General features: G+C 47.8%; 5 protein-coding genes across 5 annotated transcripts; 4 read left to right on the top strand and 1 right to left on the bottom strand.

Moving 5' to 3' along the window:
* Nucleotides 1–1,173: 1,173 nt before the first annotated feature.
* FOBCDRAFT_167078 (glycosyl hydrolase family 3 N terminal domain-containing protein) lies at nucleotides 1,174–4,108 on the top strand (the record flags this gene model as incomplete). The annotated part of the gene is made up of 6 exons (XM_059608431.1): nucleotides 1,174–1,429; nucleotides 1,516–1,830; nucleotides 1,887–1,951; nucleotides 2,020–2,519; nucleotides 2,584–3,190; nucleotides 3,291–4,108. The coding sequence occupies 6 exons, from the start codon at nucleotides 1,174–1,176 to the stop codon at nucleotides 4,032–4,034; spliced, it is 2,487 nt and encodes an 828-aa protein (XP_059465681.1). The 3' UTR covers nucleotides 4,035–4,108.
* A 7,168-nt stretch (nucleotides 4,109–11,276) lies between these two features.
* FOBCDRAFT_243003 (major facilitator superfamily domain-containing protein) lies at nucleotides 11,277–12,924 on the top strand (the record flags this gene model as incomplete). Its single annotated transcript, XM_059610507.1, has 3 exons — nucleotides 11,277–11,451; nucleotides 11,526–12,226; nucleotides 12,283–12,924. The coding sequence occupies 3 exons, from the start codon at nucleotides 11,277–11,279 to the stop codon at nucleotides 12,922–12,924; spliced, it is 1,518 nt and encodes a 505-aa protein (XP_059465680.1).
* Nucleotides 12,925–13,672: 748 nt separating this feature from the next.
* On the top strand, nucleotides 13,673–15,023 carry FOBCDRAFT_243002 (uncharacterized protein; the record flags this gene model as incomplete). The annotated part of the gene is made up of 4 exons (XM_059610506.1): nucleotides 13,673–14,140; nucleotides 14,214–14,600; nucleotides 14,665–14,847; nucleotides 14,907–15,023. The coding sequence occupies 4 exons, from the start codon at nucleotides 13,673–13,675 to the stop codon at nucleotides 15,021–15,023; spliced, it is 1,155 nt and encodes a 384-aa protein (XP_059465679.1).
* Nucleotides 15,024–15,870: 847 nt separating this feature from the next.
* FOBCDRAFT_278609 (thiamine diphosphate-binding protein) lies at nucleotides 15,871–19,254 on the top strand (the record flags this gene model as incomplete). Its single annotated transcript, XM_054706630.1, has 3 exons — nucleotides 15,871–16,134; nucleotides 16,196–18,608; nucleotides 18,734–19,254. The coding sequence occupies 3 exons, from the start codon at nucleotides 15,871–15,873 to the stop codon at nucleotides 19,252–19,254; spliced, it is 3,198 nt and encodes a 1,065-aa protein (XP_054562605.1).
* Nucleotides 19,255–20,748: 1,494 nt separating this feature from the next.
* Nucleotides 20,749–21,907, bottom strand: FOBCDRAFT_263678 (Pyruvate/Phosphoenolpyruvate kinase-like domain-containing protein; the record flags this gene model as incomplete). Its single annotated transcript, XM_054706628.1, has 3 exons — nucleotides 20,749–21,513; nucleotides 21,570–21,799; nucleotides 21,868–21,907. 3 exons carry the CDS (start codon nucleotides 21,905–21,907, stop codon nucleotides 20,749–20,751), a joined length of 1,035 nt encoding a protein of 344 aa, XP_054562603.1.
* Between the last annotated feature and the right edge of the window lie 189 nt (nucleotides 21,908–22,096).

Here is a 22,096-nt window from a genome sequence, read left to right as displayed (position 1 = left end):
GGATAAATTGTAGAAAGGGCCCATCGGAATCGTATACCTTGTTGACCCTAATAATAGAGCTCGCTTTCGAGGCTTAGTACAATAAGCGGATGCGTATGGATCGGCTTGGTTTATGCGCTTGCGAGACGCTCGTTTCTCGTTTAATATTAGTTCAAGCCTGGTTCAAGTTTGCTCAGCGTCACACTAGTAAAACTTAATTGTAATTCAGAGCAAAGGCCAGTGCTGGAATACATGCCACATCTTGCTACAGTATCGATCTCTTTTGAGCAACCTGAATAAGCTGTCGTGGCTGGTTATAATGTAACCTCGACTAGATATGATTTACCATGTAGCTATCAATTCCTAGACAAAGGATTTATGATATGCTTGAACCATCAATACCAAGGAGAAAGAAATTCCTGAAATAAAAGCAATTTGTAGGCGCCGCAACACCGCTCAGAAACGTCAATTGGGGTAGTCCGGTGTCTGTCACATTGCCGAGTACGAAGATGGCATCATGGCGATCCCATGGCCTCAGGATGGAATCCGGCAGTTCACTGACACTTTCTAAGGCCAAAACCTCGTATTTGGCTACAAACAACTGCTCAGGTCCGAAGGAAGGACGGACGGAAGGTTCCCGGCAATATATCTGCCACGCTCTACCCGAGTTCCCTCGTATTGAACTTAACCATCTCAGCTGAACAAGAGCGAAACATGCGGCGCAAGTGTTGTGGAAGTAGGTACAAAGTTGAATTACTGAAAGCCATTTTACAAGTATATTCGTCGCGTTTGGATGTACTGAAAGTTAGGCGCTGATAATCCAGATCTTCTATTCTCGCCATCGTATACTTGGATACGACAATGACGTCAGCTGGTCGGCTTATACCTTTCAATTCAGCTACTAATACACCGTAATAAAAGCTACATCGTAAAATAACGTCGTAGAATCGACACCTCGGCCAGGGACCCCTGCAACAACTCTGCGTAGGTCGGAGATTAACTGATGCTAATGTCGTGATGTATTCGCGCTCGGTTGCCTGCGACCGACCAGGTTTGGAGGAAATTTATCCCCTATCTTCATTTGGCGTATATTATACAGTTGGGTTTAAAAAGGCCCTACATACCCACCAGTCTACCTAGATACATTTGCATTCTGACAAAGAATATCCCTCCAACTAGTCAAATTTCAAGAAAATGGCAGTTCCATCCGTTTCTCACCTCTTGTCATTCTTGGCACTATTTGCCATAGCTGCTGCTCAGATCCCCGGTAACTTGCCCATTGACGAGGCAGAAAAACAGTATCTCGAAAGCCTGCCCCCTGACAAGCTGGCTGATATTCTTAAAATCTACGAGCAGGGCATTGCCGGCCAATATCCCGCATCACCCGATGTCATTGAGGCACAGGAGCTCATCTGGAGCTACGGGCAGAGCCCCCCCGTATACCCGACCCGTGAGTTTAACCCCTCTCACCTGCTACGTCGGGCAGGTAACGCCTTAGAAACGTTCAGCGACTAATCTAAGGGACCTAATGTTAAGCGCCGGGGAAGGGACTTGGAGATTGGTCTAGTGCCTATCAACAAGCATCAGCACTCGTGGCTCAAATGTCAATTAAGGAGAAAGTAGCCGTAACATCTGGGCAGACAACTGTCACGAATGGATGTGCTGGTATGATCCCAGGCGTGCAGCGCCTTGGATTCCCAGGAATGTGCCTCAGTGATGGCCCTAACGGACTTCGGGAAGTTGAAGCTGTCAACGGTTATGCATCTGCCATTACGGTTGGTGCCGCATGGAATAAAGAACTGGCTCTTGCCCGTGGTTACCACATGGGTCTGGAAGCCAAAAGCAAGGGAGGTAATTCAACCCATTTAATAAAGTGCTTCAGCAGGGATTCTTAACGTCTTTCATAGTGAACAACTTGTTGGGACCGACAGTAGGTCCACTCGGCCGCACTGTCCTTGGCGGCAGAAACTGGGTAGGTATTTCGCAACCCACCTTCCACGGTCTTCCAATCGTACGGCCATATATCTGACGCGGATTCAGGAATCTTTCTCCGTTGATCCTTATCTTTGTGGAGTTATGGGAGCCCAAACAGTGTTGGGTATACAGGAGAACGTCATTGCAACGGCTAAACACTTCATCGTTAATGAGCAGGAAACTAACCGCAATCCAAACACCTTTGGCATGGGTAACGCTTCAATTTCAGTCACTCTAGACGATAAGACCATGCATGAACTATACCTCTGGCCGTTCCAGGATGTAGTCAGAGCCGGTGTCGGATCGGTTATGTGTTCATATAACCGAATCAATGGCTCTCATGGCTGTCAGAATAGCTACACCCAGAACGGCCTATTAAAGACCGAGTTAGCCTTTCAAGGTTTTGTTATCAGTGACTATGGAGCTCTACATAGTGGGACTGCCAGCGCGAACGCCGGTATGGATGTAACCACGCCTTTCGCCGAGATATGGGGGGGGGGGAACATAAGCAAGGCGACTGCAAATGGTACAATGGAAGAAAGTAGGCTTGATGATATGGTAACGCGGTAAGAATGAGCTTAGATTGTTTTTTCCATCAGGTTGCTAATATCAGTGCAGGATTCTCGCGAGCTGGTTCAAGTACGCGCAGTTTGAGCCCGGTACTGGGATTGTCCCCGATGTATCAGAGCCACATAAAGTCATCAGCTCGATCTCTCACAAGTCGAAGAAAACAATCTTCCAAGGTGCAGTTGAGGGTGTTGTCTTGGTCAAGAATTTCAACAACACCCTTCCCCTGAAAAAACCAAAGATCTTATCTTTGTTCGGCTATGACGCTCATGCACCTCTTAAGAACACGCCAGAAGGCGTTAATACCAAGCAAAGTCTCGGATTCCAGAGCGTTGATGTCACCGACGAAGAAATGCAAGGCCTTTTCATGGGCATCGGGCAGCTCCCTGGTGCTGCTCGTCTTGGCACGCTCGTGAGCGGCGGCGGCAGCCCTTCAATTGTCCCCGCCTATATTAACTCCCCTCATGAGGCCTTTCAACAACGCGCATTGCAGGACAGCACGTTTTTGGTCTGGGACTTCGAGTCCCAAGACCCTGTCTATGCAAATGCTGCTTCTGACGCATGTATCGTCTTCATTAACGAGTTCGCTGCAGAAGGCTCGGATAGATCAACGCTAGCCGATCCTTGGTCAGACCAACTGGTCAAGAACGTGGCCGCCAAGTGTCCTAATGTAGGTTCACTGCACCCTTCGCGAGAATCTATATATTTCGCTCTTAAGATTTAGTTTCGCTGGTTTGGGACGAGGAAGCTAATCGTGTCCCTGTGTATAGACAATTGTATCAATCCACAATGCTGGCACTAGATTGGTAGACCAGTGGATTGATAATCCAAATGTCACCGCCGTTGTCTTCGCTCATCTACCGGGTCAGGATGCGGGCAGCTCGCTTGTTGAGATCATGTATGGAGATCAAGCCCCGTCCGGTCGTCTGCCGTACACAGTTGCTAAGAACGAATCCGACTACGGCGACTTGCTGCTACCTGTAACAGCTGATAATACATCTACCTACTACACGTCGGCCAACTTCACTGAAGGCGTTTACATCGATTACCGCCGGTTTGACGCGCTCAATATTACCCCAAGGTACGAATTCGGCTTTGGCCTCACCTACACGACCTTTGAGTACGCAGATCTCAAATTGAGCGTCACCGCGAGAGGCGCCAACGCATCGACCTTCCCGCCCCCCACGCCTGTTACCCAGGGTGGGTCTGAGTCCCTTTGGGACATTTTGGCTATCATCCACGTGGACGTCAAGAACACCGGCGCCGTGGCCGCGTCCGAGGTCCCGCAGCTCTACGTCGGCATCCCAAATGCCCCGGCAAAGCAGCTGCGCGGATTCGAGAAAGTACCCTTGCAACCGGAGGAGAGCAAGACAGCCAGCTTCTCGCTCACACGTAGGGACCTAAGCATATGGGATGTGGTTCAACAAAGTTGGGTTCTCCAAGAGGGGGAGTATAAGATATATGTTGGCGCAAGCAGCCGTGATGTGCGTCTGACAGGGAGTTTTGTCCTTTGAGGTTCAAAAGGCAAAAGATATATGGGCCACCTTTTAATTATAAGCTGAGTATTTATATTGCAATAACTATTCTACACCCCGTGATGTCTCTTGTGTATAAAGTCATCGGGTTAGTCGAAATTGCCGTTTTATGTTTCGCGGTTACTGCATTAGCCTACAACTACTTAAGGATTCTAGTCAGGAACAGGGCCCGTTCTAGGTTTTAGACTAATCAGAACTTTCAAAATCTTACCCTCTCTTTCTAACTTAGAATAAGGCCTATTTTTAGATTAGTTATATTTGTAAAATATATAATAGGGCCTATTCCTAGTATAATAATTTATATTATTTTAATAAAATTTAATAGATATTTAGAATTATGAGTTATTAATATCAACTTATTAAAGCTTTTTTTTAAATAGTATTTTAAGATTATATTTTTATAAGTTTTTAAAGTCCTCTTAATAACTTAAAGAATTATTATTAAATAATTTTAAAAACTAGAAATATTAAAATTATATTAAAAAATATCTTAGTTAATTATTAATAATATATAATATTTTTAATTTAAAAAATAATAATTATTTTAAAAAAAGATATTATATATCTAAAATAAATTATTAAAATATTACTAAACTTTTTTAATTTTTATAATTTATTAACTTTAATATCTTAATATTATCACTTAACAGATTTATATTATATTTATATTTAATAATACAATATAATTTAGCCAGTAAGCATTATAAGCTCTAATTTAAAAGTTATAAGATGTTATTAAAGTATCTTATAAAGTTATATAAATAGGAAATCTTAAGAATAGGCATAAAAGGAAAGCTTTTGCTCTGAAATTATATTAAAGAAAACCTTACCCACTACCATAACAAGGGCTTGCTGTAATGTGCCGAATTACACAGAATTTGGCCCGTGCACGTAGCCAGGTTCTTAAAAACTGAAGAAGATCATCGACGCCTTACTCATTCTTCATTCTGATCGCAATTTCCCAACCGTCACCGAAGTCTCCCCTAACTTACTACATCTCTACCGCCCGCTTAGTCGTAGCTGACGCAGGGCCCCACGTCTCGAGATCGCCTCGGATGTATGACCGGAACGTGTCCATGTTGTCCCCGACATTCGCCTCAAAGCAGTCCTTAAAAGCAGTCCCGCCCTGCCTCACTTCGTTTGGAAAATTAAACCAGGCTCGTAGCTCACTCGCCCGAATCCTGCGAGTCAGATGACCCAAAACAGTGACAAAGATTGGCCAGCTGTGCGGAAACGAGTCCTGTCGGCCTCCCTCCTCCTGCTCGCTACTGACGTATAACTCATACAACATATCGGACAAGCCAGGCTCCGCCCTCGTCATGTCAAGCGAATTAGTGGGGTAAGTATGAACGGGTGCTTGAATAGTTCAATCGAGCTTGTTCTTGGCTTCGTCCCCTTTCCTTAATAAGTGACCAGCTGCCTCGAGCAGTAGCAAGCTAAGGCAAGTAAAAACAGTTAGAATAGTCAAGTAATTAAGGTTTGTATCTTTTTTATATAAGTTGGATCAGACCATCACTTTATTATTTGGATTACATTTTCTATTGCAATAGAAATGTATTATATAAGTCAAATCATAAATCTCGAGTTATACATAGAGAGGTGCTCTCTAACTGGCATATACTGATCCCGAGGCAATAATAAGGAGGCGCACTAGTTAGGTTTATAGGATAAATCTTATTACAGGCGTTATTGCTAGTCCTTAAAGGTCATACTCCCTAGTGGTATTGAAACCTTAGACACTGCAGGTAAGGACAAGATACCTTACCAGCCAGTTGATTGTAAAGACTGTCTTAATGTTAAAAGCAAATCAAGAGATGGCAAATGTCACCAGTTAAAGATAAATCCTAGTTAGAGGACTAATTATTAATATCTAAGATAGTAGGTTTGTAGTAAACAATATGCCTCACATTGTCCTCTAACATGCGCCGCTCTTTTATGTACTGTTGGACGCGGGAGTAAGCAGCATTCTCGACTTATAAGGTGTAGCAGCATTGGAAAATCTGGGGATCCCGCTTCCCTCCAGGATTCAGAATAGCAATCTGAAAGTCCTAGAGTTAGCTCAGCACTACTGCGCAGTATAAATAACAAATGCTGCGTTATGGATGGGATATCTAATTCTTCAAGGCGCCGTCCCACACTTAGGTACTTATGGCATTGACCATGGAAAGAGAGCACGGATATTGCTAATGCATTATTTAGCTATGCGGCGACTTGATCTGGGGTATTGAAGGAGTATGGCTAGATAAATAGATGACAGGTACTGCTAAATTAAAGAACAAAATCAAGGCAGTTTCAAACCACTGAGCCAGGATTTGTCAAATGATGGATTCCTTTTAATCCGAGAATTCTGAACCAACCCATTTATATCTTCTTCATTAATGTCATAAACAGTCTTATGTGCTTAGTGCCGATGCCGATGAGGTAGGGACCTTAAGTATGTAACCCTTATACAAAGGCCAAAAGACTTTAAGAGCCTAGGCTCTCAAGCGTCAAGTACTACAATTGCCTAGAAAGTTGCAAGCGACTTTTTCATTAAGCCGCAGGTGTTGTCTGTCTCTAGTGTCTGCAAAGCAGGTTAGGTACACATGTCTTTAATGTCAAATAATTAAGCATAGAAATATCTTACTGTCTTATTACTGTAATAGGTTAAGGCAATATACTTCCATTTGTGCCTGTAATTAAGTATGCTAGAGATACAGGGTAATGTTTAAGTGATTGCTAGCAAGTTTAGATAGATGCTTTTACTTGGCTACTTGCCAGAGTTCTATTTACAGCTATACCTTATAATTAAACTCTCTGCTTTGCTTACTTTTAATGCTAACTGATACAGGAAGAGAATGCAAAGGCGCATAACTTATATAATTAATAGAGGTGCTAATAAGCGCTTGATAAAGGTTAATAACGGCTTCTGTGGTTGCAGACTAATTATCATCCTTGCTTGGGTCAGGATGGAAGACACCATTCACCTTGCATTCCGAGTTGCTTATCTGTTAGCCAGGGAGGATATTGGCGCTAGTGCTATGCATGAAAATCAGTTATTGTAATTTGTCCATGTAAGACTCTGAGAAGTACTATCTATGGCTGAAACCTATTAAGCTGACGGCCATGTAGGCTTTTTCTGTAGAAGACAGTTTAACGTAGGGGCATGTAAATGAGGTTATCCTAGCCAGCCTTATCTTCTTCTATATCCTGACAGTCCTTGGCGTGGCTTACAAGTTGCATTACCTTATCAAGTATAAGCTTGTGGTGCATACCTGGGAGGTTTCTGGATGCATACCTGACCTGGACTCTGAAGCCACTAAATTTTCCGTAATCTCACTAGATACTCTAGGATGAAACAGAGCAAAAGTCCGGGTTGAGTTTCTTGAGGTCAGATATCTCAGACTGTCATGGGTTGGCCAAAGGGCTCTGAGGCAAAGGCAATTCTGCGAACCTCAAGATACCCGTGGACGATACAGCTTCCAGTAGCAATAGTGTCCATTTCGGTATAAAGTTCTGCCAAGGCGTCGGAAACATTTGGGTTATCCAGGTCAACTTGCTTCTGCTTAACTGCAGTAGGATAAAGGCTAAGAGGAGAACATCTTGCTGGGAGACGAGTTGTTTGATGCACGGCTTTTTTGGTAAGGGAGAGATGAAGTGACAGAATCACGTAAAAATAGCGCAGATTCTTGGCTAGGTTGCGTTGGTGTAAGGTGCGTGTGCTCCTAAGGCGGAACCCCCCGTGAGTTTCTATCTCTCGTTTGAAGGTGTAGCGGGCTACATTTTAAGCGCTGAATAAGTTTTTAGGGAGATATCTTAAGTATGACTCTATAGGTTTGGCGGCAAAAGAGAGATATGCAAGCCTACATAAGGTCATTTTCTACTACATGCATGATCTCAAGGCATAGAAGGCATACTATCAGACGACAAGTCATTAGGTATGCTATCAAGCCATGAAATAATGTGATAATTAAAGTTACTCATGACGCAATCGCAAAAGCCATGGCAAAGTTGTGTAGCGATAGTTTGAAGGCATACCATACCGCAGAAATAGAACGAAATTGTTGTGTCGCGTAGTTAGGATGAGGGTGCCTGAATACAATATTGGGGCTCTAGGTGGGAATAGCCAGCGCCCTCAGGACGGGCGGCAACGAGGCGTTATGATATTTACATAACAGTGAGGGACTCTCCGGAGAGCCAGCACGGATGCCACTCATGAAAAAGAACAGGTGCCAGAAAATGGCTTATATTGTTATATCACAATTTATAATGATGCAATGATTTCAATACAATGGCAGGTCTTTTACCTTGTACCCAAGAGGGGGATGTAAAAGGTTGCTTCAGAGAACAACACACCTACCCATATGAATATCAGCCCAACTAATTCCGGTAACCTTTCCCGAAAATGCATTCCCGTACGAACATTTTGTAACCTCTCGCTCGTTCTAGAGAAATGCTACTACAAGGACGCAACAAAGGTAAGTGTCTCACTTACTCCATGAAAGAATCCCACCCGGGGAGAAGAACGAGTGCAAGAAGTAGCATGGCGAGGATTTGCCCAAACCCCCATTCTCTCTCGTTATCATCTATCTCAATAGTAGGGGCTCCTAACGCCTGCGTTTGCCGTAATACCAGAGAACCACTGACCAGTCCGTAGATTGTGTAAGCGAGAACAATAATTGCAGTCCGGAAGAATCTCAGGGCTGCCCCTACTCTTGTACGGTAAGCCCAGCTGCGGAAGGCCTTCGAATACATGGTAAGGAATATCGATAAATGACCTATAATGGCAGCGAATAGAAGGAACATCCAGCGGACTATGAATGCCGCGACAAATGGCGGTCTGTGACCCGCCTAGTAACAACCAAGTTGAATAGAGTTGTTGAAATCCGTTGCGGCTTCATAAGCATAAACAAACCAGGACGTGTATCCAAGAAGGCCTACATTTAACAGCATGATCAATACTCGAGGCGCATTTGATCCAGTATTGCCGATAAAATACCCGCTCATCGCCACCACGGTTACGAGATGGGTTACGGTGCTCAAAAAAGCCAGCTCGGCGACTATCTGTAGATGATAGACAGCAATCTCACAATGCTGTACGAGAGAGGCAATTTGGACAGCTGTGCCTGTAAATAGTTGGGAATCGCTTAGTGCAAGAAGCAGCTTATCGACCACTCTCGCCCAGAATCCAGGCTGGGTTCAAAGCAGGCCGGCCCAGGTAACGAATCGAGCTTCGTCCTGTTTGTAGGGGAGAAGCATTTCGGTGATTAAGTCGAAGAAGATCCGGTAGATCCCGGCAAGGATTGCAAGGCCGTTGGTCACGAGGAAAGAAATGATGATCGAGCCTCCATGACGGCACATTAGCGACTGCATCTATCATCTCAAGCTGGGCCATGGGTAACCATTGACTCACACCAATACCTGCGATATCTGGGTTTGCCTCTACTACACTTCTCTCCAAATCGCATTTCTGAAAATCAAATCCTCGGCAACTAGTCATTGTTTCGGATGGGCCAGCACGTGGGGTGCTTCCAGTGCAAGGAGGGCGCCACACCTTTTTCCCTTCCTCTTTTCTCTCTGCCTGTGTCGCGTAGGGTCAACTCGTCGGATAGCAGGCTACAAGACTCTTATGACGTCCGTTCGCGATCATTTCGTCTGTCGCAAACCGTTGAAATGGGTCAGAGTTTTCCTTACAGTTGGATCGATCTGGTGAAATGTGCCGTTCAGGAAAAACGCGGTGATCTGCAGCCAAAAGAGAGGGACATCAAATATCCATGATTCGTGAGATGTAGGGAAAGGGGAAAAAAGAAAAAGAGGTTGCGATACGGGAAATTCTCACGAGAACTCTCGGGCAGCACACCTATATAGCTAAATTAGCACCTATTACCTACCGCCTTCCGCTTTAGTGATAGATACCAATGCGTCGATGACCGACCTATAGTTGCTCCGCTTAGCAGCTGGGAGGAGGCCATCGGTCTGCATTCGGACCAGGGCAAGGTCCGTTGGTTTGCTGGGAGAGCACCAAGGCCACCTGCTAAGAATCCGGTGGCGCATCGTTCTGCAAAGTTGACAGTTGTAATTCGTACTTGGTAATGATGCTATAGGCGTTTCATGAACATATCGAAGAATCCCAATCTAGATGTTGTGTAGATCCCCTGACGGAAGAGACCGGCGAATAGGCCAGCGTAAAAGTCGAGAATCCTGCCCTGGACGATTCTCGTCCTCGCCAACGAAAGTGGCGTGGGTTTTGGCACACCCATTTGGCTACTGTCGACAAGTTGCAAGCGCACGTCATTTTAAGGGAGTTAACTTTGGTTCAATGCTTACCTTGACCATATCGATGGGCTGGATGACCGTGGTTGCAATCATACCAGAAATGCCCCGGTTGATTAAGGGTAAGATACCTCTCCTGAGTGGTGTATGGAGAATGCCATTAGCAACCTGAGGTTCCGTCCTCTGCTGTAAGTTCTTAGTGACAGTACCTACCTCGGATTGCACGTCGCTAGCAACCAAGGAAGAACCCATTCTTCTTTGACAGAGGAAACGATCAAGACAAAACAAATTTATTGTATAATACTCATGTAATACCGAGCGGTAGAACGTGGTAAGCCATTGTGCTATATTGCGACTCGCTGCGAAAACATCAGACACTTTTACCACTTATATTCAATCAATACTCATACCCAATGTGTAATATATGAGTTCGGCTCTTTAGAAGCCAACATCCGAGACTTGTGATTGAGCTACATGGAGGACTGGGCTCGGGAACAGTTTCCGGTATCGATCCGGATTCGTGCCCAAGGTTCGTGCCTCTAACCCCATCAGGAGTCAATGACTTGATTTCTCATCCCATTCAGGGGATCGACAAAAGACCAGTGCGAAGGCCTGGACCCCAGATCAGCCGAAACCCACGCGGGGTAGAATGACTAGCTCACCCACTCGATGGGGTAGAACCTGGAGACTCTTGACTTCACTGGTCCCAAGACCAAACCTTACCCCGCGAATGCCCCGGACTGAGAGAACCCCCGCATTGTGTGATCCGACTTGAGAACTTGGGGCCGGACAGAGTCTCCTTGAGAGGCCACCCAATAACATGACACCCTAGATTGGCCGAGACTTCCACTAAGGTCTTAGAATTTTATATATAATGCCACAGGGATCTTCTTTTCCCTTGTTCCTGTCATCCCTCTCGTGCTCGTTCCAACCAAATATTTACAACTACCCACCAAACAGTAACGCAACATGGACACGAAGGACATAAAGAACAAGGACTCCACTACTGCTTCGACTGAAATCGAGCACAGAGACGGCACCCATGTCACTTTCGAGGCTATCGATGAAGCCGAGGAGAGGCAAGTCGTACGCAAGCTCGATCTCCATGTGCTCCCTCTGATGACCTTGGTATATTTCTGCATGTGTGAGTATACTCTCTTTCTGACAGTCTTCCAGCCCCATCATCCGAATTGGAGAACAACAGGCTGACCAACGCAGACTTGGACAAGCAATCGATTACATACGCTGCCATTTTCGGATTGCGCTCAGACTTGAACCTAACTGGCGAAGAGTACAGCTGGTGTGTCTCGGTATTCTACCTTGGTCAGCTACTTTCCAACTGGCCTGCCGCATACCTCCTCGGCCGACTGCCTTTGAAGACCTTCATCGGCTGCACCATCGTTGTCTGGGGCGTGGCCTGCGTTTGTGTAGGTCTCCCCCAAAGATTTGGAGGAATGATGGCTGCACGATTCTTTCTCGGTTTAACCGAAGGCGCCGTCTCTCCAGCCTTTGTCATGTTGACCTCGGTCTGGTACAAGCGTCGAGAGCACCCTGTTCGCGTTGCCACTTGGGTATCTATGAATGGCTTCGCTCAAATCATGAATGCACTTATCATGTTCGGGCTTGGCCGTGCTAAACTGGCTATCGAGTCCTGGCGGGTACTCTTCTTTATCATTGGTGGGTTGACTGTCACGTCTGGGCTGCTGTTCTACTTCCTGCTCCCAGGAGACACCATGACAGCCTGGTTTCTGACGCCTCGCCAACGAGAGATCGCCACTAGGAGGCTCGCTATAGATCGCAGCACCCGCGATCGCACAGACTTTAATCGATCTCAGTTTAATGAAGCTTACAAGTCACCCATCACTTGGCTCTACGTATCAATGGCGCTTGGTATTACTCTCACGACAGCCATAATCAAGGCGAGTAGATTCTGACCTAACCGTTGATTTGCAGGTCTTGCTAACTCTGGCGGCAGTTTTCTTCAATCGTTATCAACGGCTTCGGTTACGATAAGTATACTACGATGCTCGTGGGGCTGCCCGGCGGTGCCCTGAACATTCTGACTACTTGGTTTGGAGCTTTTATCCCGCGTCTCGTCAACAGCAAGTACAGTCGAACGTGTACGGCCCTTTTTCTGTGCTGCATACCCCTTCTGGGCGCCATATTGCTTGCGACGCTGCCTGCCTCCAAGTCTTGGGGTATCGTTGTGTCAACCTGGATGGCGAATGCTGTAACTTGCTTGCTCAGCAGCTGCTCAGCTCTCATGGCTAGCAACGTGAAAGGAAACACGAAGAAGTCGTCGACCACAACAGTCTTTTTCGTGGCTTATTGCGTCGGCTGTATCATCTCACCTCAGGCTTGGACTGAGGCTGACGCGCCCCGGTATCTTAAGGGATGCATCCTCAGCATCGCTTCGTTGGTTTACCTGATGATCACTTTGGTCGTTTACGCATTTCTGATGGACAAGGAAAACAAACTGCGGGACAGAAAGGCGGCAGAAGGTCACGTTGACTACATGGTGGAGTCACAAGGGCGTGCCGCGGGCATCCAGAGTGGCGTGGCCATTGATTCGGACTTGACTGATCGCCAGGACAAGGCCTTCCGATACATTCTGTAACTAGGCACTTGACAATGTCTAGAGAATCCTGAACACGTTAGTGTAAGTGGCGAATACTTTGCGATGATTCAAGACGTCCCAATCTCGATAGGCCCAACCATTAGTTACGATGGCAGGTAGGTATTCAAAGCTTAAACAAGAATGATGAACAAAGTAAGCCAATAAAGAATCTCGTAGGCCTATGCAACTGTGAATAGTGGCTTGAACGCTATTGAATTTTATAACGTACGCACATGATTTGACGTCCATACAGAAAACTCGAATATTTGAAGCATGGGGAGTGCGGAGCCGGTTAACGCTTGACCCAAACCCGAGGCCGAACCCGAGCTCGAGGCCTTTCGGAAGAAACATCCGGAAAGGACAATCCATAGTCCCTCGTCTGGGCCTTGACCGAGAGCTCGGTCATTATGTTCCAAATGGGCCCGGCCGCAATTGCATTTGTAAAGGACGAATCCTTGTTCCGTAGTTTGATCTCAGTCCTATCGATCCTAAAAGGCACGCCTGGTCGCCTGCTCTCTGACCAACTTCCACATACTGGACAAGGATGTTGAGGAAAACTCGATGCCAACGGGCGGCGTCGCAAGTTCGGCCGCTACAATACGTGGCTTGGCCCTCTCGGCTTACTCCCCCAACGGCAATAGATGCGGCACGTGCCCATCAAAAGATACAAACCCCGTACACGCCATCCTGCCGTCATTTCAGTGGCAGTGGAGTTCGATATGCGGATCTTATCGTCCAGGTCCCTCCAATGGCCGAGTCTATCAGCGAGGGCACTCTTGCAACCATCCACAAGAAGGTTGGGGACCGAATCAGAGCGGATGAAGAGATTGCCAGCATTGAGACGGACAAGATCGATGTGGCAGTCAACGCAGCCGAGGAGGGAGTCGTTGCTGAGCTGTTGGCTCATGAAGGCGATGTTGTCACAGTTGGTCAGCCCATCGCCCGCATAGAAACCGGTCCTAGGGACAGTGCCACTACATCTCACGTTCCCGAAAAGCAATCCTCCAATAAAACCGCACAGGATGACCCGGCTCCCGTACAGAAAGAGTCCGGAGAAAGCAAGAGTGTTGAAAACAAAGAGCAGGCAATCGAAAGCTCAACACGCTCCGCAAGGCGCGCAGCTCCTACAAGTCCTTCACCGGCAAGCCCACCACAGCCCATCGATGAGCATGCTGTTGACCCGAAACGCGAATCCTCCTTGCGAGCCGAGCACATGGTATGTGCCGAATATCCAGAAGCCATGATGTGACATAACAGTGTTTTCCTTCGGAAATGCTTACCCTTGGCAGGAGAAAATGTCACGCATGCGCAAAACCATTGCTACACGCCTCAAACAGTCTCAGAATACATGTGCCTCGCTGACGACGGTTCAAGAGATTGATATGACGGCTCTGATGCGATGGCGGGTAAAGTATAAGGAAGACGTGGCTAAGCAGTATGGCGTAAGATTAGGCTACATGGGTGCCTTTGCAAAGGCCACAGCTCTTGCTGCGAAGCAAGTCCCCGAGATCAATGCCAGTATCGACTCGGATCGTGAGGTCATCACCTATCGAGACTACGTCGACATCAGCATCGCCGTCTCCTCTCCTAAGGGCCTAGTGACACCTGTGGTAAGAGACTGTGATTTGCTGAGCATAATCGAGTTAGAAAAGGAAATTGCCATCGTGGCACAGAAGGCGAGTCTATCACTCCGCCTGTGCATTTCGTTCTGCTAACTAACCTTCATGATTTAACCTCTAGGCCCGAGAAGCCAGGTTGACCATGGATGATCTCACTGGTGGCAACTTTTCCATTAGTAATCCTGGCATTTTTAACTCTTTGTTCGGGACGCCGGTGATCAACTATCCACAAGCTGCGGTTTTCAACATGAACACAATCAAAGACCGTGTGATTGCAGTGGACGGCAAGCCCGAGATCCGACCGGTAGGTACTGCTTTTCAATCCTTCCTGGTATATCGGCGAGCTCATGATGAATCTAACAGATGATGTATATCACCGTAACATACGATCATAGACTGATTGACGGTAGAGAAGCCGTCTCCTTCATGAACATCGTTAAGAACTATATCGAGGACCCTGCTCAGATGCTTCTTGAGTAGTATGGAGAAGGACGGGACATTAGGGATATTCAACTTTCATTCCATCTCCCAGGGTTTTACAATTATTGTAGACGTGTGCTGTCAAAAAGAAAATGATAAACAAAAGAGGCGGCAGTTGTCAATCTTTCAAGCTCTCTTGTGTTCCGCATCGTCGGACCACATCGCTAGTTATATCACCAAGGGTAAAATTCTAGATATGAGAGTAACAAATATGTATTTTGTTAAGAGACTCTGAAGAGTATTTCTATGGCCTTAATATTATGATATTTACCACTCTACCTATGCAATGTGCCTAATATATCTAGTAGGAACCTATATGCTCTTTGCGTTCAAGGTCGTGAATTTCGCCAGTAACTTCTCTGTCTTATCGCTTTAGGAAGCCCAAGTAGTGCAGGACTTCTTTTCAAGTATTATAAGTTGGATGCTTGTTTAAAATTAGGCCCAAGACTAACCTAGCATGTTTAGTGGGAAGACATTCGGAGTTGTCACTGTTCCGCATCTGCACGCTAAAATTCGGGAGTCGGGGCCTCGGCTTGAGTTTCCGTGGATCACGGATATGCTCATAGAGTTATGTGAGCCAACATCCGTTCGGCCCGGGGGTACCCCGGCGGCGGGGAAGTACGTGTGAGCAATTGTTGGTTCAAGCTCGGAGGCTTGTCTGGCAATGCCGGGAGTTGAGGTGGCCATGCTATCATGCCTTTGAATCTGGCCTCATTATCACCACGGTCACTTACTGTTTAGACTGAGGTTGCAATCTTCAGGGTTACATGTTACCTGATCATTCTTTGCGCCTGAGAAATCTGGAAGCATCACCAAGCTTTGGGGAACACGCACACCGTCAACGACGATGCTCTATGCCCAAAGAACCCTGGTGGCACGGGAAGCCTTGAAGTTTCGGTATCGTCGTACAACCTCTGTCGGTTACTCCCTCTCCATCGTCAGATCTGGTGCCTGTTCTTGCGTGCAGCCAAAGAACCTACCATGCGCCCAAAGGACATTCGCATCGGCCGCAGAGGCGTTGGCCAGGGGCGAGAGCCATATTGCACAGCATCAGTTCCAAGATATTCCCTTGATGACTAGATCGTCAGATCTAGATAAAGATTCACAGCCGGTGAGTAAAAAAAAAAAGGTATACAAGACTTAACCAAGGTGCTGATACTAAGCTAACCTAGAGCATCTCCGACTCATTCCTGCAGGGAGGGGCGGCCAACTACATCGACGAGATGTTTAGGTCGTGGAAGCAGGACCCAAGGTCTGTCCATGTTTCTTGGAGGACATACTTCCGTAACATGGAGGACAGGTCAAGGCCCGCATCTGAGGCCTTCCAGCCACCACCAGGACTTGTATCCTCTCGTCGACCGTTGGCCACACCGGGGCTCGACTCCGGCCAGACAGCCGAGGTGTTATTACATCTCAAAGTCCAGCATTTGGTGCGCGCGTATCAGTCCCGAGGACACTATCATGCCAAGACGGATCCCTTGGGTGAACGAGTGAATGCCTTGCACGTGGGTCCCAATCAATCTGGTCTCGCACGCGCCGTCGAGCTTGAGCCATCCTACTATGACTTTACCGAGAAGGACATGGACCGCCATTTCAACCTCGGCCCTGGCATACTTCCTCGCTACGCAACTGAGGGCAGAAAGTCAATGAACTTACGTGACATTATAGCAGCCTGCGAGCAGAGGTACTGCGGCAGCTATGGAGTTGAGTACCTGCACATCCCAGACCGCGCCAAGTGTGACTGGTTAAGGGATCGTCTGGAGATACCCAACCCGGCCAAGTTCTCGCGAGAGGAGAAACGCCGAATTCTTGATGGTCTCATTTGGGGAACGTCTTTTGAACGATTTCTCGCCGCCAAGTTCCCCAACGAGAAGCGCTTTGGCTTAGATGGCTCCGAAGGACTCGTTCCTGGTGTCATGTCCATGATTGACCACAGCGCCGACGTCCATGGTGTGCAAGACATCACAATTGGCAGCTGTCATCGCGGGCGCCTGACCATGCTTGGAACTGTGTATGGAAAGGCACCAGAGGCCATATTTGCTGAGTTTGCTGGGCGGGTTCGCTCGGATATGCTGCGAAACATGGCTGGTGATGTCAAGTACCATCTTGGCCACCAGGGCCAGCGGGTCTCTCCCGATGGGCATACTGTGGATATTTCTGTCCTTGCGAACCCCTCGCATCTCGAGGCAGTTGATCCCGTCGCCACAGGCAGGGCTTTTGCAACCCAGCGGTTAAACAACGACCCGAAGAAGAAGAGAAACATGTGTGTCACTCTTCACGGCGATGCTGCTATTGCAGGGCAGGGTGTTGTCTACGAGACTCTTGGCTTGTCGCGCTTGCCGGCTTATGATGTGGGTGGCACCATTCGGCTTGTTGTCAACAATCAGGTTGGGTTCACTGCAGATGTGCATTGTTCCAGATCAACCCCTTATGCCTCAGACATTGCCAAAGTTGTCGACGCCCCCATCTTCCATGTCAATGCTGATGATGTAGAGTCAGTGGTCTTCCTCTGTAAACTAGCGGCAGACTGGCGAGCCACGTTCCATAGCGACTGCGTTGTGGATATCATCTGTTACCGGAAGTTTGGCCACAACGAATTCGACCAGCCCAGCTTCACGCAGCCTCTGATGTACCAAAAGGTCGCTGCACAAACACCCTCGTTAGATAAGTACGTCCAGAAGCTGGTGTCCGAAGGCTCGTTCACGGTGGAAGAGATCGATTGCCTGCGCAAAAGCGTCTGGAACCGTCTGAACGAGATGTACGACAGCAGCAAGGGATTTGTCTCGTCTCGGGAAGCATTTACGGCCCCGTGGCAGAGTCTAAAGTCTCCGGAGAGTCTAAAGAACGAAGTTCTACCACCCGTCACTACAGCCATTGACGAAGCAATCGTTGAGCAGGTGGCAGCCAAGGCTCTAAGCGTCCCCAGTGGCTTTCAGCTACACAGTAACTTGGAGAGAATCCTTACGGGGCGTAAGAAGGCCCTGGACAACGGAACGGTAGACTGGTCTACCGCAGAGGCATTGGCCTTTGGAACTCTGTGTCTTGAGAAACATCCTGTGCGTCTTACAGGACAAGATGTCCAACGAGGAACCTTCTCGCAGCGTCATGCCGTGCTGCACGACCAGGAAACTGGCGAGTCTTGGACACCTCTGAATAACCTTGCCGTAGAGCAGGCACCCTTCGAGGTAGAGAACTCGCCGCTGAGTGAGTTTGGTGCCCTGGGCTTCGAGTACGGCGTGACATTGGCCGATCCACACTCACTCGTCATGTGGGAGGCTCAGTTCGGAGATTTCGCAAACAACACGCAGGTCATCATTGACAACTTTATTGCCAGCGGTGAGACGAAATGGCTTGACCGTTCTGGCCTGGTCCTCTCTTTGCCCCATGGCTATGATGGACAGGGCGCTGAGCACTCATCTGCCCGCATCGAGCGCTTCTTGATGCTCTGCTCGGAGGAGGGTAGGATATACCCATCGGAACCTGAGCGCGCCCATCAAGATGCCAACATGGGACTGGTCTACATGACTACGCCCGCCAATTACTTTCACGTTCTACGTCGGCAGATGAGAAGAGAGTACAGAAAGCGTATGTATTTCCCGCAGATGCCCCTTGCAGACCTTTTGACTTGCCTGTGCAGTTACACAGTCCCCAGACTTTCTTGATGTTTTTGAAGGCCAAGCTTCAGAAATCACTTACTGACTATCATATAGCTCTCGTCATTTTCTTCTCGAAATCTCTTCTTCGCCACCCACTAACTCGCTCCGATATTGCTGACTTCACTGGCTCATCAACCTTCCAACCAGTCATCACCGACCCCGAGCACGGCCAAGCTATCGAGGATCCGGAATCCATACAGCGAGTTATTATCTGCTCAGGCCAAGTATATGCCGCGATCCAAAAACATAGAGAAGCGGTAGGCATCAAGGACGTGGCCATCACGAGAATAGAGGAGCTTCATCCCTTCCCCTGGGCTGAGGTGAAATCCAACCTTAATCAGTATAAGAATGCGAAGACGATTGTTTGGGCGCAAGAGGAGCACTACAACGGTGGAGCGTGGCATTACATACGCGATCGATTAGATGCAGTCCTTAACGAGACAGAACATCTTGCTAGACGTCGCGTGCTCTTTGCGGGTCGTGGAACGAGCGCCAGTCCGGCTACAGGTCTCAAGCATGTTCACTATGCTGAGGAAAATGCACTCCTTGATGATGTGTTTAATGTTCAAAATTAGATAATAACGCATCTTGTATTTCGCATGGTGACTTCAGCGCTCTAGAAATACAACACATCTCAAGTCTGCGACTGATTTCTTGTTGCAGACTCATTACCTGATTGCTAACTACCTGTGAGCAAGCATGATAAAACATTTGATAAGAAGTCTTTGTCGTCCCTGGATTTATGCCTCTGTTGACGTTGCACACCGGTTTGAATCTACAGCAACCTGTTGTCAACAAGTGTCTGCCCCCAAACCCGGGGACATCTCCGACAATGCTACCTGCCTTCCGTTTAGGGGCCATTGTCTCCATGCACGAAAACATTAGTGGTACTTACCCTGAACCCGGAGAACTTACAGCAGTTTTCGATCTTCCACGCCATAGTCTTTGAGAGCCCTCTGCTCGATTTTCTTCTTTTTGGCTTTCATGATGCTCGGAAGTGTTGCATAACGTGGCTCGTTCAGCCGTAGATCAGTAGTCACCACCATCGCTAGCTGGACCTTGACCGTCTGTGTTCCTCTGTCTATCTCCCTCATGACCCTGGCAATGTCTCCGTCAATTTCAATCTTGCTAGCCTACGTAGCCTGCGGCCAATTCAACAAGCCGGCAACGCAGTCATGACGGTAAAGTCCAGCGACGACGTTAAATACCTCACAGTACGCGCGTCAGCCTTTCCGGCAGCAGAACTCGCAGACGGTCCCGTGCCCATCGATACCTTCAATGAGAAAGAAAGCTCAGTGATCTCACGCAGCGCGGAATGGGTACAGGAGGATTTGGTCAAGAGCGATCGGCCTGAGCTGGAACCGCTGGGAGGGCTGTATCGGGTGGAAGGGGTCTCAAGTCCAAGGAGGCTTTCGATCAAGTCCTTCTCCCTCTCGCAGACTCTCTGAAAGCCGCAGTTGGCGCATCCCGTGCCGCGGTTGACAGCGGATTTGCCGACAACAGCTTACAAGTTGGCCCGACTGGAAACGTGGTCGATCCAGAGCTGTATGTGGCGGCCGGGGTATCAGGGGCAATCCAGCATCTTGCTGGAACGAAAGACAGCAAGGTAATCGCAGCCATTAATCAAGACCCAGACGCACCCATCTTCCACGTCGCCGATGTAGGGTCAATCGGAGACCTGTTCGAAGCGGTACCTAAGCTGACCCAAAGCTTATCGGCTGAATAAACTTGGTAGTTCAACCTATCTACTGGAATATAAATGAGACGGTCAAGGTTGTCTATGATTGCCATCCGAATGCCCAATATATATTTATACACTATCTCCAAGCTGGGCAAGAATGGTCTAACAAGTGCTAGGTATATAGCTCTTAGTCAGCCAAGGAGTTGAAACTCATGACTGGTCTCTTTTCAAAGGCATCTTAGCCTGGAGTAGTATAAACTTCACATCAAACATAAGAAAGACCAGGATTAACAAGCCATTTACTACTATCAAGTCGAAACGTTTCTTCGCGCATGTAAGGAATACAGATTTCCATAACATATTATGCAGTAGTTTAATGCTACCAACATCACAGTGATCTGTTAATCCTCTCCTCCAAGGAACCAACATTCAATCTTGCGATATGAGTGTCGACATCTATGCCGCATGCCCTGGCTCTATCCAGCAATGCCGTAGCCGTCTTAACGACGGGTGCATCAATCATGTGACCATTCAGTTTCCAAGCGCCCTTGCCCTGCTTCTGCGATTCAATATCCCCCACAAAGACCTGTGCCGCCCATTGTACATCCTCGGCAGATGGGCCGAAGGCACGCTGTATGGTCTCGACCTGAGAAGGATGGATGGCTTGTTTGCCGGTAAAGCCAAGGCTTCGGCCCTCCCTACTTTCCTCTTCCAAGGCCATGCCATTGGTGCCATGGGTTACATCGACAGACACCATATCGATGATGGAAGGAATATTATAGGCTCGACACGCGTTGACGACTGCAGACCGTGCAAAGAGCAATTCCCGCCGATCTGGCAGTTTCGAAAGCCCGACGCTCGCCATGAAATCTTCGGCAGCAAAGCCTAGCCCTGCCAGTCCCAATGCTTGACCTGCTCGACATATGTCTAATACATTGGCAAGGCCCAGGGCGGATTCAATCAAACCTATAACATGTATGGGCCGTGACGAGGGTACATTTTCTGTCTGTTGGCAAAACTCCGTCTTTGGAGGCTGGAAGAATATCCGTTGAGGGGCAACATGACGAATGACGTCGGCAACGAAATGCAAATCTGCTGCGGACTGAACCTTGGGCACAACAATTGTGTCGAGGTTATCTACCCTCTTGAGCATCTTTATTCGACCGTCAGCACAGCACGCAATGGGCAGATCGGGTCCTGAATCCGTACCACTTGAATATCTTGCAGTGCAAGACCAGTATTCACTGCATTGATACGCACAGAGACCTCTTTAGGTCCTCGGATAGACCTTTGCATGGCGTCCCCGGCAATATGATCCGCGACCAGTCCCCTAGCCAGCTCTTTGGACTCGGCGGTGACAGAATCTTCGAGGTCATATATGACCGAGTCAACATAAATAGTGCTCGATTTGGTCAGCATTTTCTGGGAAGACCCAGGGACTACATTCAGGTAAGCCTTCCCTGCTGCGCAGCATGATATAACGGAAGAGTCGCTATCTCGCACGCACCGTAAAGTAATGCCCGACGAAGATAACTCGTAGGCGACATTGTTGGAATCCACGAAAAATGAAACCTAATGAAGAACACTCGGATACATAGATTTCCAGCACGATAAAAAACCAAGATGCATATCTATTCACAGCTCTGCAAGTTGGGTGGACCGAGATGAGTGGGTCACATGCACAAATAGGCCAAGTCTGTTTCGGCAAAGGCATCCGATGATGCCGGAATTAGAGT

Source organism: Fusarium oxysporum, chromosome VIII (genome assembly GCF_013085055.1).
Source record: "Fusarium oxysporum Fo47 chromosome VIII, complete sequence".
Lineage (NCBI taxonomy): Eukaryota > Fungi > Ascomycota > Sordariomycetes > Hypocreales > Nectriaceae > Fusarium > Fusarium oxysporum.
Note: the sequence above shows the minus strand (reverse complement) of the source record. Positions and strands in the feature narration are given on the sequence as shown.